The sequence below is a fragment of the Agelaius phoeniceus genome, chromosome 3 (assembly GCF_051311805.1).
Source record: "Agelaius phoeniceus isolate bAgePho1 chromosome 3, bAgePho1.hap1, whole genome shotgun sequence".
NCBI lineage: Eukaryota > Metazoa > Chordata > Aves > Passeriformes > Icteridae > Agelaius > Agelaius phoeniceus.
Genome location: NC_135267.1, coordinates 47,524,933 through 47,538,188, shown reverse-complemented (window position 1 = coordinate 47,538,188; position 13,256 = coordinate 47,524,933). Strand labels below are relative to the sequence as shown.

At 36.4% G+C, this 13,256-nt stretch overlaps 1 protein-coding gene across 1 annotated transcript in view; it reads left to right on the top strand.

The window, feature by feature from the left end:
• The window catches only part of REV3L (REV3 like, DNA directed polymerase zeta catalytic subunit), a 115,466-nt gene that overhangs the window by 40,266 nt on the left and 61,944 nt on the right, over window positions 1-13,256 (top strand). The window contains exons 2-5 of the mRNA XM_077175205.1: window positions 3,382-3,571; window positions 4,964-5,038; window positions 6,477-6,637; window positions 10,633-10,729. Of these exons, the coding sequence (XP_077031320.1) occupies window positions 3,382-3,571; window positions 4,964-5,038; window positions 6,477-6,637; window positions 10,633-10,729 (523 nt within the window). The remainder of the gene's footprint in view (window positions 1-3,381; window positions 3,572-4,963; window positions 5,039-6,476; window positions 6,638-10,632; window positions 10,730-13,256) is intronic.

Here is a 13,256-nt window from a genome sequence, read left to right as displayed (position 1 = left end):
ACATTTCAGTTGCCTGTCCCATCAGTGGCCAATTTTGTATCCAGAAATTCTATGGAGAGTGGTCATATGCAGAATCTGCTGTTGAGCACCACTTCCACTGATTCTACAGATGTGAAGAAACTGATGAACAGAGAAAACACAACATCATCTGGTCACTGTAAGTGGGCGCTGTAGCAGTCAGTGCTATTCCAGTGGTACAAATTTGTTTCTCTGTATCTCCAAAAAGAAACAGGAGCATAAGATTAACATATTTAAACCATAAAACTCATTAACCTTTTCCCAAGCCAAGTTTTTAATTCATGTAAATTGGCAGGTCTGTGTAGCCTGAAATCCTCAGTGGGTAGATCTTTTTCCTCCTTGTGGCTCTATTGGAAAGAATCCACTAGAATTTTTAATGGGTTAGTGCAAACCTCGGTTGCTATTACTGGAGCCTGGGCTTCAAACTCGATACCATGATATTTGGTGCACTTTGATGATTTTACCTAAATGATGGAAATACATGACTGTTCTTAACAGGGTCAGACTTAAAATCATGTTGATTTTAAGTAAAAATAGCAGTATAACCAAATATCACAATTAATAAATCAATACTATTGAGGTTCAAAGTAAGTAGCTGTGTAAACCCATGTAACTTGACAGCTGTTAGCCTAATAGGAATCTTAGCTCAGCAGTAACTTGTTTGCTTTCTTGGCAGAATAAAAAATGAAAAGCAGCTCAGGGTGTGTGTTCTATAAGATTTCCCTGGAGTTAAGTGGTAATTTGACTCTGCTCAATCAAAAGCCATAGTGTTTTTCATGGGTTTTTTTGCACATAAAGGGGAGTACAGGGGAAGGGAACAGAAGGAAATAGTAGGAAACTTTCTTTGTATGTGTTCTCTTTTTTATTCAACAATAAAAGTACATTTTCAGTTCAGCAAGAATTGTTAAATAGCTGCTTAACTTGAAAGGAACCTGAATTTAAGTACAGTAAGTTTAGACTGTGTCACTGTTGTGTTTATTCTGGTGCTTTGCAATTCTGTCATAAATTATGACATAAAAAAATAAGGGATCATAAATTAACTGCAACTCAGAATACTTGGACAACCATTAAAGCTATTTTTTTTAAATATGAAAAAACTCATGCTTTTGAAAGGAGTCCATAGCTAGTAGTGCAAATAAAAAGTATAAGTGCAGAACTGATTCTGACTGATGAGTTCTAGGAAGCAAACACCTGAATTTATAAAATTCATGGGGGGATAGAGATGTATATTTGTACATACAGAAATTCAGTCTGTATTCCAATATCAAATTTAGTTTGGGGTGAGTTGGTTTGTTCTCTTGTTTTTTTAAGCTGCAGTGAGCATTCAGACAAATTACTTTATGAACTAGTTTGAATTTTCCACTGAACATGATCCTGGGATACATTTAAAAAACAACAACAACAACGCACCCTTTCCAGCTTAGCAACAAAAAATAAAAAAACCCAAACTCAAATCCTTCCCAAAACCAACCAACCAAACTTGAACAGAGAAACTGTAGAACTTCAAACAACTATTAATTTTCTGAGAATGGTATTTATTTGGATGGGGGACTCTTTTATTTGAAAATCAATCCTAAGTACAGCCATCAGTATACACTCAGATTTGTTGGTGACTTGGTATAGAAAATAAATTGTTTGCTACCATTGCACAAATGAGTCCTCTCAGTTCCCATGCTACTAATATATGATTTTTTCCACCTTAGAGGTGAAGAAGTTTTCTGCCATATAAAGCTTTTACTGTCCTTCTTTCACTTTTCAAAAAACCCTCAAACCCGTAGATCTTAGTTTCTTTAGTTTTCCCTTTCTCTTAATGAATTATTGTTTGAAAAACATGGTGCATAAATAAACATAAATAAGAATTTTATTCTCCTGAAATACCTTAAAAGACATGGGCAGAATTCATAGATGGTGATTTAAACATTATGAATGCATATATAGATTGTATTTCAACATTGATGAGGAGACTTGATGGAGCTGACTTGCAAGAAGAATAAAATTCAGCTCAGAAAATGGACTTGTAGTACCATTTTTTGATCAATTTTTTTACTTCTAAACATAATTGAAGAACAGTACATCTTACCCCAGTTTTGAGAAAGAGGCAAAAAAAGCTGTGCTGTTAGTGGGATTTTTGGGCATGCTTTTCATGTAAAAGATTTGCAGGCAGTCCTCAGTCTGAAGGTCTTGTTGTTGCTGTACTTTAATGGGCATAAGCTGTCTTCACTGGGTGGCCACTGGGATATGATTGTGTGTAAATACTTCAGGCAAGTTCCACCAGCTAAGAAATAACCTCAGTTTGAAAGAGTGGGCTTTTGGAAGTCTTGTCATTGGTCTTGTGGACCAGTGAAGTTGTGTTCCCTTTTTGTAGCATTCATCTCCAGGGTGATGAAAGCACAGCCAGTTTTGCTGTCCTCATGCAGGGAGTTCATCCAAACAAAATGCAAAGGGATATGTGCTGCCTGTCCTTGTGGTGGTGGTTGTTAATCAGCAACACATGCTTACAGTATTTTCCTGTGAAAGGTTTCCATTGGCCACTGAGAAGTCATGAATGATTTTGGGGACTGAAAAGGTGGCAAATGGATGCCACCAAATGCATGCTTTGTTGCATTGTGGTGAGAAAAGAGCAGATAACATGCATTGTAGTTGAGACTAGTCCCCCCAAAAATGTGGTGGGTTTGGGAGGCCCCAGTCTGTATTACTGTACTGCCTTGTGTGAATGAGAAACTCAGACTGGTCTAGCACAAAGGTTTTCATGGTGTGTCCTTTCACTCTGCTCTTGCTGCAGACTCACAGAAGCTAATGCTGAGAAGTAAGTGTGTTGTTAGGAGTCTAGAGATTTGCAGATACAGTAGAAATCTCTGAGGGAACTACAGATTTTAAAAGTTGAAAGTTGCCTGGTATTTTTTCCACATCCAAACTTACACCCTAATAACTAGAATACTGAATGGCCTCATAGGTGCTCTGGATGTTCTTTTTAATTTCTGAGATTGTGTAATTCCTACTGAGAACTTTTCACAAAGGCTGAGAAACTGTTAAGCATCCAACATTTATTCAGTATGCAAAGTCATTCTTAGAGAGATGTTGTGTTATTTCTATGAAGAAAATAATTAGTAGTGAATTCTGTTACACAGGTGTAGTCATGGGTATGTCACGTAACCACATCTGTTCTGTTTTGGTTTTGTCAATTAATCAAGTGTGAGAACTGCTCTACATTAGTACCTTTTGCTTGAAACACACCTGCACTTGTGTCATAAATTTATCCTCTCTGAAGAACCTGAAAGTAATATGAAAAAACTCAGATGTAGCAACTACTTAGAAGAAGAAAAAGTAGTCATTAGAAAATAAATGTTTACTTTTTATTTTTAGGTCAGAAGACTTGTCTCCACTTACATGGTATCTTCCCTTACCTCTATGTACCGTACGATGGTTTTGGACAGCATCCAGAGTGCTACCTTCGTCAAGTGGCATTCAGCATTGACAGAGCACTCAATGTGGCTTTAGGAAATCCATCTTCTACTGTTCAGCATGTTTTCAAAGTATCATTAGTGTCTGGAATGTAAGTATGACCTGTCAGGAGTTTTGGTTGTTTGTTTTGAATAGCTTTTTGCAGTTGTACTATTTGGACTTGGATGATTGCAGTGCTAGTCCTTTTTCATTTTCCATCCATGTATGTCTTCATACAGGGCTGTACAACTTCTAAATTACTTTTCTCACTTGCTTTGACTTTAACACAGTTAACATGTTTTCCCAAAAAAACCTTCTTGACACAACCATTTTTTCCATAATTGTATCCTAGTGTATATAATTTTGCAAAATCTGTTCTTCTTAGCTTTTTCTGTCTCTGCTGTTAGAGCAGTACTTTCCATGCAGCATTTTCTACCTCTCTGGATTATTCTGTGTTCCCTGAGACCAGGCATGTCTTGCAGGAGCCTGAATCTAGGTGCTCTTTTTTTTTTTTTTCTTTTTTTTTTGGTTCATGTAAAATTGCCCCTATGAGACTCTCAAGTCATCTTTATCTGTCTGATGCTTACAGCAGCACAGGCCAGGAAGTGGAGGCCCTTAAACATTGATTTATTAATCTGTCAAGATGACCACTCTGTTTTATTTGGTGTAGCTGTCTATATTGAGTGTTAGCATTTTAAGTGTCCTTTTAGTTAATTTTTATTTAACTTGCATAACCAAGGGTTGAAAAATAAATCATAATGAGTAATAGGAAAATATCCTTGAAGAGCACAGGTAATTGAGCTACATGCATTCAGTTTTTCATCTTCAAAACTGTGTAAATGCTAATTTTCAGTGTTGTGCAACACTATGTTTTATTTGCTTTTTTCATGCATTTCTGAAATACATTCTTTCTAATTGTTTAAGTGTAGGAAGTTAATATTTCTGTTCCCAGCCAGTTTTTGGGGCTTCTAGATATTATGATTAAAGTGGCTGCAATAACTTGTTTTTATTTTCAGTCAGAACTTTCTGATGTTTTTACAGTAACAAAGAAGGTCACCTACCAAATTTCTTGATATTGTTATTTTTGTGAGAACTATATAAATTGTAGTATAGCTGTTCATCTCAATAGTGAAAGCTGGGCAGAGGAAACTGTTGATGACAATCTTTACTTGAATAAGTGAGAAAAGAGCAGGCAGCAATTAGGAGAACCTGCCTCTTTTTCACCTCTCTTGCCTTAGAATTTCAGAACAGTTGTTCTGAACAGAATTTCACTAACAGTTGTTAGTGAAAGTTGGCTGCTCATTGCCTCAAAGCAGCACAAGAGTGTTTCAGATGTTTTGTTTGTTTGTATTGGAGGCTAATGGGAAAGACCTAAATTAAATACATCTTGATCTTTAACTGGGTAGATAGACATGCTTATTTAATACTCCTTATAGTAAAATGTCATTGAATAAATACCACAGCATAACTGGCTAGCTTCTTGCTTTTTTTCCTTTGTCTTCAGGCCTTTTTATGGTTACCATGAAAAGGAGAGACAGTTTATGAAGATTTATCTTTACAATCCTGCAATGGTAAAAAGGTGAGGATGTGGAAGTACAAACTTCTGTCTGGTTTCCTTGTATCTTGAATTAAAAAGTCAGGTTTGAAATAAGATTTACCAGTAACTTAACAAAATCTCCAAAATTATTGTCTCATGGTTTTCAAAACACTATAAAATTTACCAATTTTAAACACACCAATAATCTTTTAAAGCAGTAGAATGTTGGAAAAGCAATAGCAAAACATGCTTGCCTTTAGTTGTTTTGTGTTTACTGTAATTTGTGAACACTTAAACAAATTTGCATCAGCTTACTTTTCCTGTAACTCTTAAGGAAAACAGTATAGCTGTCTCTCATATGGCTTCATTTCATCTGTTAGGAAGTAAATTTTGGTAGGTTTTAGTTCCAGTAAAAATTACTAAATTTAAGATTTACTTGGAAAAGTGAATAGCTTTTGTTATTTGACAGTTTCTCTATTTCTCAATAGAGTAATGTTCTGTTGTATGAAAGTTGATTTCAATCTTACTGTAGCTGCAGTAAATTCAGAAATAAATAAGGAGGAATTATTTTCCAAGCATAAAATAAAATCTCTTGAGTGTGTGCTATTACATACTGTAACTTTTTTTTGGAAGGTCCAATACATGATCATAAGACAGGATTATCTGGTTTTTCTTCTAGGCAAGTGAAATTTTGCATTATTTTAAAATTTCTGTATGAATGGATGACGGGAAAGTTGCTTCAAAATTTGGAGCTCCTCATGTTTGAATTGCTCCTATCCAAAAAAGGACTGACACTTCACTTAAATTATTCCTTTCTTTCTTCAGTATAAAACTTTATTTTTAATCCCAGTTTGTTGCATTTAGAAATACTTAGTGCTTTTCTTTGTTGTATAGTTGTATACTGTTAATTTGAGATAAACTTATTGTGTCAGTTTACAGTTATCCAAATACTTGCAATTATTTTTAATGTGCAGCTGTTTAAAAGAGAGGATTTGTCCTTCTGCAGAGTTTTAAAATATTTCTGAGTATACAGTATGTAGCTTGAAAACCATGAAGGACATTATATGTATCATATATATTGTATATATGTCAATGAGAACTAGAGAGACTTTCAAACTTGTTACTGCTGGGTAGGCATGCAGCTGCCACAGTTGTTCTGTTGAAAGATTCCAATGGCCTATAATGGCTTTTGGATCACTTGCAGGAATAGAATATTGTAGGATTTTTTTTTCAGAGTTTCATGGTTTTTTAGCTGAAAGATTCAAATCTCCTTTGCAACTAACACACAAATATTGTATCATTATTAGCAGAGATCATTTTTGTTCAACTGTTATTGTGAAAACACAGTTCTTAAGTTAAAAATACAACGAAGGCAAAATTTAAAATGTCGATAAGTATTCTATGTTTTGATAAAGTCAAATATCAATATTGTTTTTTATTTAAGTCAAATTTTTTATTTATGTCCTAATTTGTCTTTTAGAGTTTGTGAGCTTCTGCAAGGTGGAGCCATAATGAACAAATCTTACCAGCCTCATGAAGCCCATATTCCCTACCTCCTCCAACTCTTTATAGACTACAATTTATATGGAATGAATTTAATAAACCTGGCTGCTGTGAAATTCAGAAAAGCAAGGAGAAAAGGTAAGGTGTTTATTTCTTAAGACCAAATAATTCTTTTGAAGGCTAAAAGCTACCATTTTGTACAAGACGTCACTTGCTGTCAAGCTTTTGCTTTATTTTGGCTGAATGAGCATCGTGTTGTTTCCCTGAAGTTCTGTGTCAAAACAAAGTCCATATGTAGTTCTTCTTCTGTTTTTGCCTCTGTGTGGGGATTGAGGAAGAGCCTGCTTCCCGAAATGAGATGCTGTGTGTCAAGAAGCATGTGTTCTGTCAGCAGTGCAGCTGTGACCATTTCACAAGATGACCACTCCTCTTTTCTAGAAGATGAAAAATTGTTGATGTTTAGTTGAAGAATTGACATGAAAGATAGCACAATAATACTGTTGCTTAATTTTTTTACTGGTTTTGATTCTTACATCAATTCAAATTCTTTTTTTTTGTTGTTGCAGTAGTGTCTTTACAAAATTATGGCTAAAGATTTTGCTCTAATCACAATCAGTGTTCTTAATTAAAATGCTTGTGTTTATGCTGGAGTCATTTGCTCTAAGGTAAAATTTGAATTATTAGTGTGTGAGCAAAGGAAGCATTTTAAAAAATTAATTTGGCATTTCGGATGTACCACTGACATAAAAATTAAGTTTGGTGAAAACATCCCTAATTTTTCTAAATTCTTCATCATAAAGGAGAGATAACAGTAGAAAAAGCATGCCTTTAGTATGTAACATTTAGTAAAATAAATATTGATTACTTAAATAATAATTGTTCCTACAGCTAAAGCAAAAGTTGAAAGGAATGGTGAAGTATCTTTCTGTAAAAGGGTAGACCAATAATCGTGCTGAATTTCCTACTTATTTTTATGCATGTATATTCATATCCACTCCATGGCAGTGGATTAGCCCATGGAGTTGTATAACTAATTCTTGTTTAAAGGAAAACACTCTTTTCATGCCCAACAATAGGCCACACTTTTTGCTAGTGTCAGAACTGTAGGAAGGCAAAAGCTGTGGCATGGACAGAGCATTGTCAGGGTTTTCAGTCCTGAGGAAATACAGTCAGGTACCTTTAGTCCTCCAAATATTCAAATCAGCCTTCTGGAAATGTGCAATGGGATTGTATCAAATAGTTGCTTCCATTCTTTTTCCAATGCTCTTTTTTCCCCCTCTTTTAGATGATAGATGAAAAACATAAGCTGTTTATATTCTCCTTCATTATTTATTTATGGATGAGAAACCTAGGTCTTGAATGGGAACAAGGGGGTGGAAGAGGAGTATAGGCTGAGACCAGTGTACTTTAACTATTCTTATAGGGGAAGAATACAATAAAATAAAAGGGAAAAAATGACACTACTTTGTCTGGCTTGATCATATACTGGCTGCAGTGCTCTTAGGAAGATGGATTCTGCTTTGCATGGCTCCACATCACACATGCATCAGTAGCCTGAGCTCAGTCTGTTGGAATCCCCAGGCACAGGATCACTGTCTATTGCTCCTGGCACAGCAGCCAAGTGACAAATGGTTTGTCCCTGGTGCAGCCTTACTGAAGCACTGCTGTCAAGAGCCTGTCCTTGTACAGCAGCCCTCTCTGAGCTCAGGCTGTTGGAGTGGTGTGGAAGCACAGCCTCTGCTTACACCTGACACACTTTAGCTGCCTGTTCCTCAGCCTCTGTGTTGTGGGAGTTCCTTTCAGTCAGGTACAGCTGTGTCACACAGGCCAGACCAAACATTGTTTCTTAGACAGCAGTAAAAGCCTTTGCCAAAAGATGTGCAGCAAACACTTCCCTTACTTCCCTTGCAGATGATATGAAAATGAGTCTGGCAGTTAACACATTTGTCAGTGTAAGCAAGCAGCCTCAGGAGCCTGTTCATAGTGGTATTTCTCTCACTGAGATAAGTCAGTTTTTTTGAAGGCTGAGAGAGGTCAGCATGCAGATTTCTTGGAGCAGGAATATTCTGCCTTCATCAGCTTGTATCCAGAAAGTACAGCAGTTCATTTCTTCAAGGCCTTGTCTTTATGGGCTGTGAAGAAGGCTGCCTATTCATTCATGCACCACATACCATTGTAACTGTTGCAAAACTTTTATTTTCAGTAGCTGAATCTGCTTCTGTAATATGTCTCTGAAAGACCTTGATGTGTCATTGCTACTGTATTTAAAGATCTTTATATCAAGAGAAGGGAAATATTGTGTGTCCTTAAATTCCTGTCCCTATGATTAACTTTACTGAAGAAACAAACTAATACAGGAATTTGAGCCTCAATTTTTAGAAATATATGAAAACAACAATGATAGGGAAGAAGAAATGGAATAATGCCCTGAAACTGCTGTGGTGTGGTATTTGAAATGCATATAATTTAAAAAAATAATAGTATATATTTTACCAGTTGGCCTATAACCTTGCATAACTGCCGTGAGATGTATTTTCCTTGAAAATATATAACTATTCAGTCCTATTTCATCAACTTAAATTAATCAAGCTGCAGATGAAAAATAACAAGAGTTGTTTCCATGCATAGTCAGTTTACATTTTAATACGGAGAATTAGCTGACGTGCCACACAGTAAAAACATGGCTGTGTTTTTTCCTGGACTAGCTGGCCAAGACAAGTCAGCACTTTTGAACAGCCCAGACAGTAAGGTTTGCTAGGTTTGAGCTGGATCTGTGCAAATGGGATCAGATATTTTGTGTTGTCTTTCCAGAATCACCTGCTTAGGCATCGAAGTGCATGGACCATAACAGTGCAGGTGTGGCTGAAACGTGAGCTGGCTCTGCATGAGCACAAGAGTGTCCTTTCAGCCCACTTGAATGGCACATGTGCCATGCCTGTACACTGGAGAGTCTGATGTAGGGACAGGGCTTGCAGGAACCTAATCTGAGTGCAGTAAGCTTGCTCTGGAACACATGGAATTAAGCCTGCTTGCTTCTGTTTGTAGCTTCTAAGGTTCTTTTGGCATGGTGCCTGCCAATTGCTTCTGTAGTAACTTAGCACTTTTTGCTACATGAGGACAAACCTAATATTCCAAGTAGTGCAATTCACACGGAAGACTATTATGAAAGTTTTAGAATAAAAATACATGTTCTAATCAATATTTAATTACTGAAGACCTCTGACAGTTGAGTTAATTGGTGTAACTTGAACAAATGCAGGAGTGTTTGCTATGGCTGGAAGGTAAATTGAATACCAGAAAGCTGCTAGTGCATGACACCAACATAGCTGAGAAAATTCAAGGTTCAAGCTGGTCCTTTAGGCAGAAGTGGGAGACTGAGTAATTTTCAAAGTCTTCTCCCATTCTACCTCCCTCCAACTCCATTTCTGGAGCCTAGAATTTCTTTCTTGTGCCATATCCTGAGTATATTTTCTTTACCTTCTCTGAAAAATGAGGGTTCAGGTGGAGACCTCAAGAGAGGTAGGAATTCTTCACAGAGGACTTCACCAGCATGACTTTGGAGCACACTCCCTTATATGGAGACCTCTGAGCAAACATAGAGTGTTTTCTTTATTTGTAGGTCAGACAACGTCTGCCTTCATTGCAGGTTTCCACTTACTGCTACTACCATTGTATCTGGACTGTGTTGTATATTCCCTTCCAGCTAACAAATAAGAAAAAGTGTGAAGTAGTGTTTTCTTTGGCTTCTAATTTCCATTGGGATTTGAACTGTGGACCCAGAAAATTCTGAAGTTTACATCAGATTGTATGATTTATTTTGAAATTTTCACAAATAGGAAAAGATTGAATTTAGGCTAAGATGTGACTGGAATGCAACAAATGTAGTTCAAATAATGCCAGTGTGTTGGAAGTATATTTTTCTTTTTTATATAAACGTGTCTATGTGTTAGAAAGAAAATTAGTTCATTTATATGACAGCAAAGTTAATGGGTCAAAATGATATCATGCAGTGCTATTAATTCTTTAGGAGCATGTGGACTGGTAATATTTAATAATAAATGCAGTTATGTAATGATATTTGTAAAAAATATTGCCATATAAATTAATTAATTTCTCATTCTACTTTTTTCTAGGTGATACATCAGGTGTAAGTAAACATCATAGAACTCATTTGCCAGAAAATTCAAGCAATGTATCTTTCACTGAATGGGAAGAAGATGAAATACCAAGGTCAGCGTCCCAGGTTTTTCTGTTGTATGCTATATGTTCCTATATACATTACCTTGCATATAATGGAGTTCCAGTCTCTCATTTAAAGGATCCTTATATGTTTTGCATGTTAAAAAAAAAAAAGTGATTATGTGACACAAATGATCATTATTTAGTCTTGGTCACCTGATGCTTTGTGGTTTGTGGTTAGAAAAATCCAGCTGGGAAATGATGGGCAAAATTCTACTTTCTGGGTTTTGGAATGATGACTTTGATGATGATGAAGAGTTTGATAGAGTTAAGTAAATTTAATAGTTATAGAGAATATTTACACATCAGTTCACAGATTATGTTTTTGTAATCATCCTTAACTAATGTGACTTCACTGTGAGGCCACATCTCAAATCTCAGTTTGGTTTTGGGTCCCTCACTACAGAAGGACATTGAGGGGCTGGAGCACAAGTCCTGTGAGGAGCAGCTGAGGGAGCTGGGGTTGTTTAGCCTGGAGAAAAGGAGGCTCAGGGCTGACCTTATTGCTCTCTATGACTCCCTGAAAGGAGGTTTCAGCCAGGTGAGGGTCAGTCTTTTCTCCCAGGTAACAAGTGGGAGGACAAAATAAAATGGCCTGATGAAAGGGGAGTAATAAATAATAACAATAATAAACAATTAATAAAATTATTTATAGTAATTTACAATAATTAAAATAATAAACAATAAAAGTGCCAGAGGAGGTTTAGATTGAATATCAGTTACTTCACTGAAAGGCTGGTCAGGTATTGGAATAGATTGCCCAGGAAATGGTGGAATCTCCTGGAAGTGTTCAAAAAATATGTGGATGTGGTGCTTGGGGGACATGGTTTAGCAGTCTTAGATTAATAATTGGACTTGATGATCTTAGAGGACTTCTCCACCCTTAAAATGACTATGATTCTATGAATAGTGTGCTATCAGAGAATTCAGTTTGTCCATTTCGAATGGTAACTACAAAGAAACTCAGCTTAGAATTTTCATCTGTCTCCCATGCTTTTCCTTTTTCTTAGGCATTTCCTACTCTACAGTTTGTAATTTGTAATCATTTTACTTCCATAAGAAAATGAAATATTTTTGGAATTTTGTGAATTTTGTGGCCAGAGTTGGGGAGGGGAGAGAAACTCACAGTATCGGAAGCTACTGATTTATAGAATTTATCTACAGCAAGTTCATTCTTTAAGCTGTTTGCTAATGATTGGCAAGTCCTTCTGTCATCTAGTAATCTTCTCAGTCTTTGGGTGGATCCTGTCATTCTTCTCTGAAAAGTTTATTGGGCTCAATATGCCACACTTCCTGCTAGTGTTAGATACTGGGAGTTTTTGCCTCCTCAGAAGAAAATGTGTGCATTAGGCCATACTTAAGGTTTTTCTAGCATGCAAAAACATGAGCTTGTGTTGATTACATCTGGTTTTCTGATTCTTTTACTACTTCAAGGGAATTTTGTAACAACATTCATCTGACAACTTCTGGTCACTTTATGTGCAGTTGTTCTTGGGCTGTTTCTTCTTTTTGGCTGCATATTTCATTCACAGTCCATTTCAATTTTTTTTTTTTTTTTTTGCTTGGTTCTGCAAGCCAACTTACGTAAACATTAAGGTTGGATCATAAGTTAGACCAGGATTATCTGATGTTACTTTACACAGATCTGGGGAAGGCAGATAAACAGAAAGCAAAGTAGTACTTCCTGGCTGTCAACACCAGAGAGGGATGAGCTCAGCAGAGCAGGAGCCAAGGATGCCTCCTCATGGCTGTAACCACAAGTCTTCTTTCCTCCTCCTTCCACACTTCCACGTATACAGCCAGGGGTGCAGCACCTCACTCGTGCCAATCCTTCTCCAGCACTCACATGTGTTCCAGAAGTGGGACATTAACAATAATGGGGAAAATACCAACTCTGTCCATTTCCCTGGTAGTCATTTGCTGTATTTCTACCAGCAGGAATTTATTTCTTCAATGTAAAGCCTGAATACTACATAATATACCACACAAATTCTCTATACATCATGTGCAATGATAATGGTAGTTCCTGATACACTTTACAGTTTCATTTATCATGCCAATTTGGCTTGTGAGCATTTTAGGATTTATTAGGACAAAATGTTTCTCTTCTCATCCTGTTTCTATTATTCTACTTCTCAGTTAGCCTGCTTTTGTTTTCTGGTAATACTATGTATCCAGCATGTCTACTGGCTTGCCTTATCAGGATATTTCATTACTACACTGCTGTATTAATGAGATGTGAAGTAAGCTCAGTCACAGAAAGCTCAGTCACATGGTCTATACTCAGTTCTACACATTTTGTATCAGTGCTCTGTCCTTTTTATATAACCAAGAAGAATTTCACATTTAGTTAGCTCCTAAAATGCTTTAATAAATTAGGAACTCATTTATGATTCCTGCAACTGAAATTGTTTACATTTGATACTGTGCTAAATGTTCTTTTGTCTAGAAAATTAATTTTTTTATTAAGGGTGTTCTAGCATGACTGTCTTCTCCATGCTGTAGGACATACATGCCA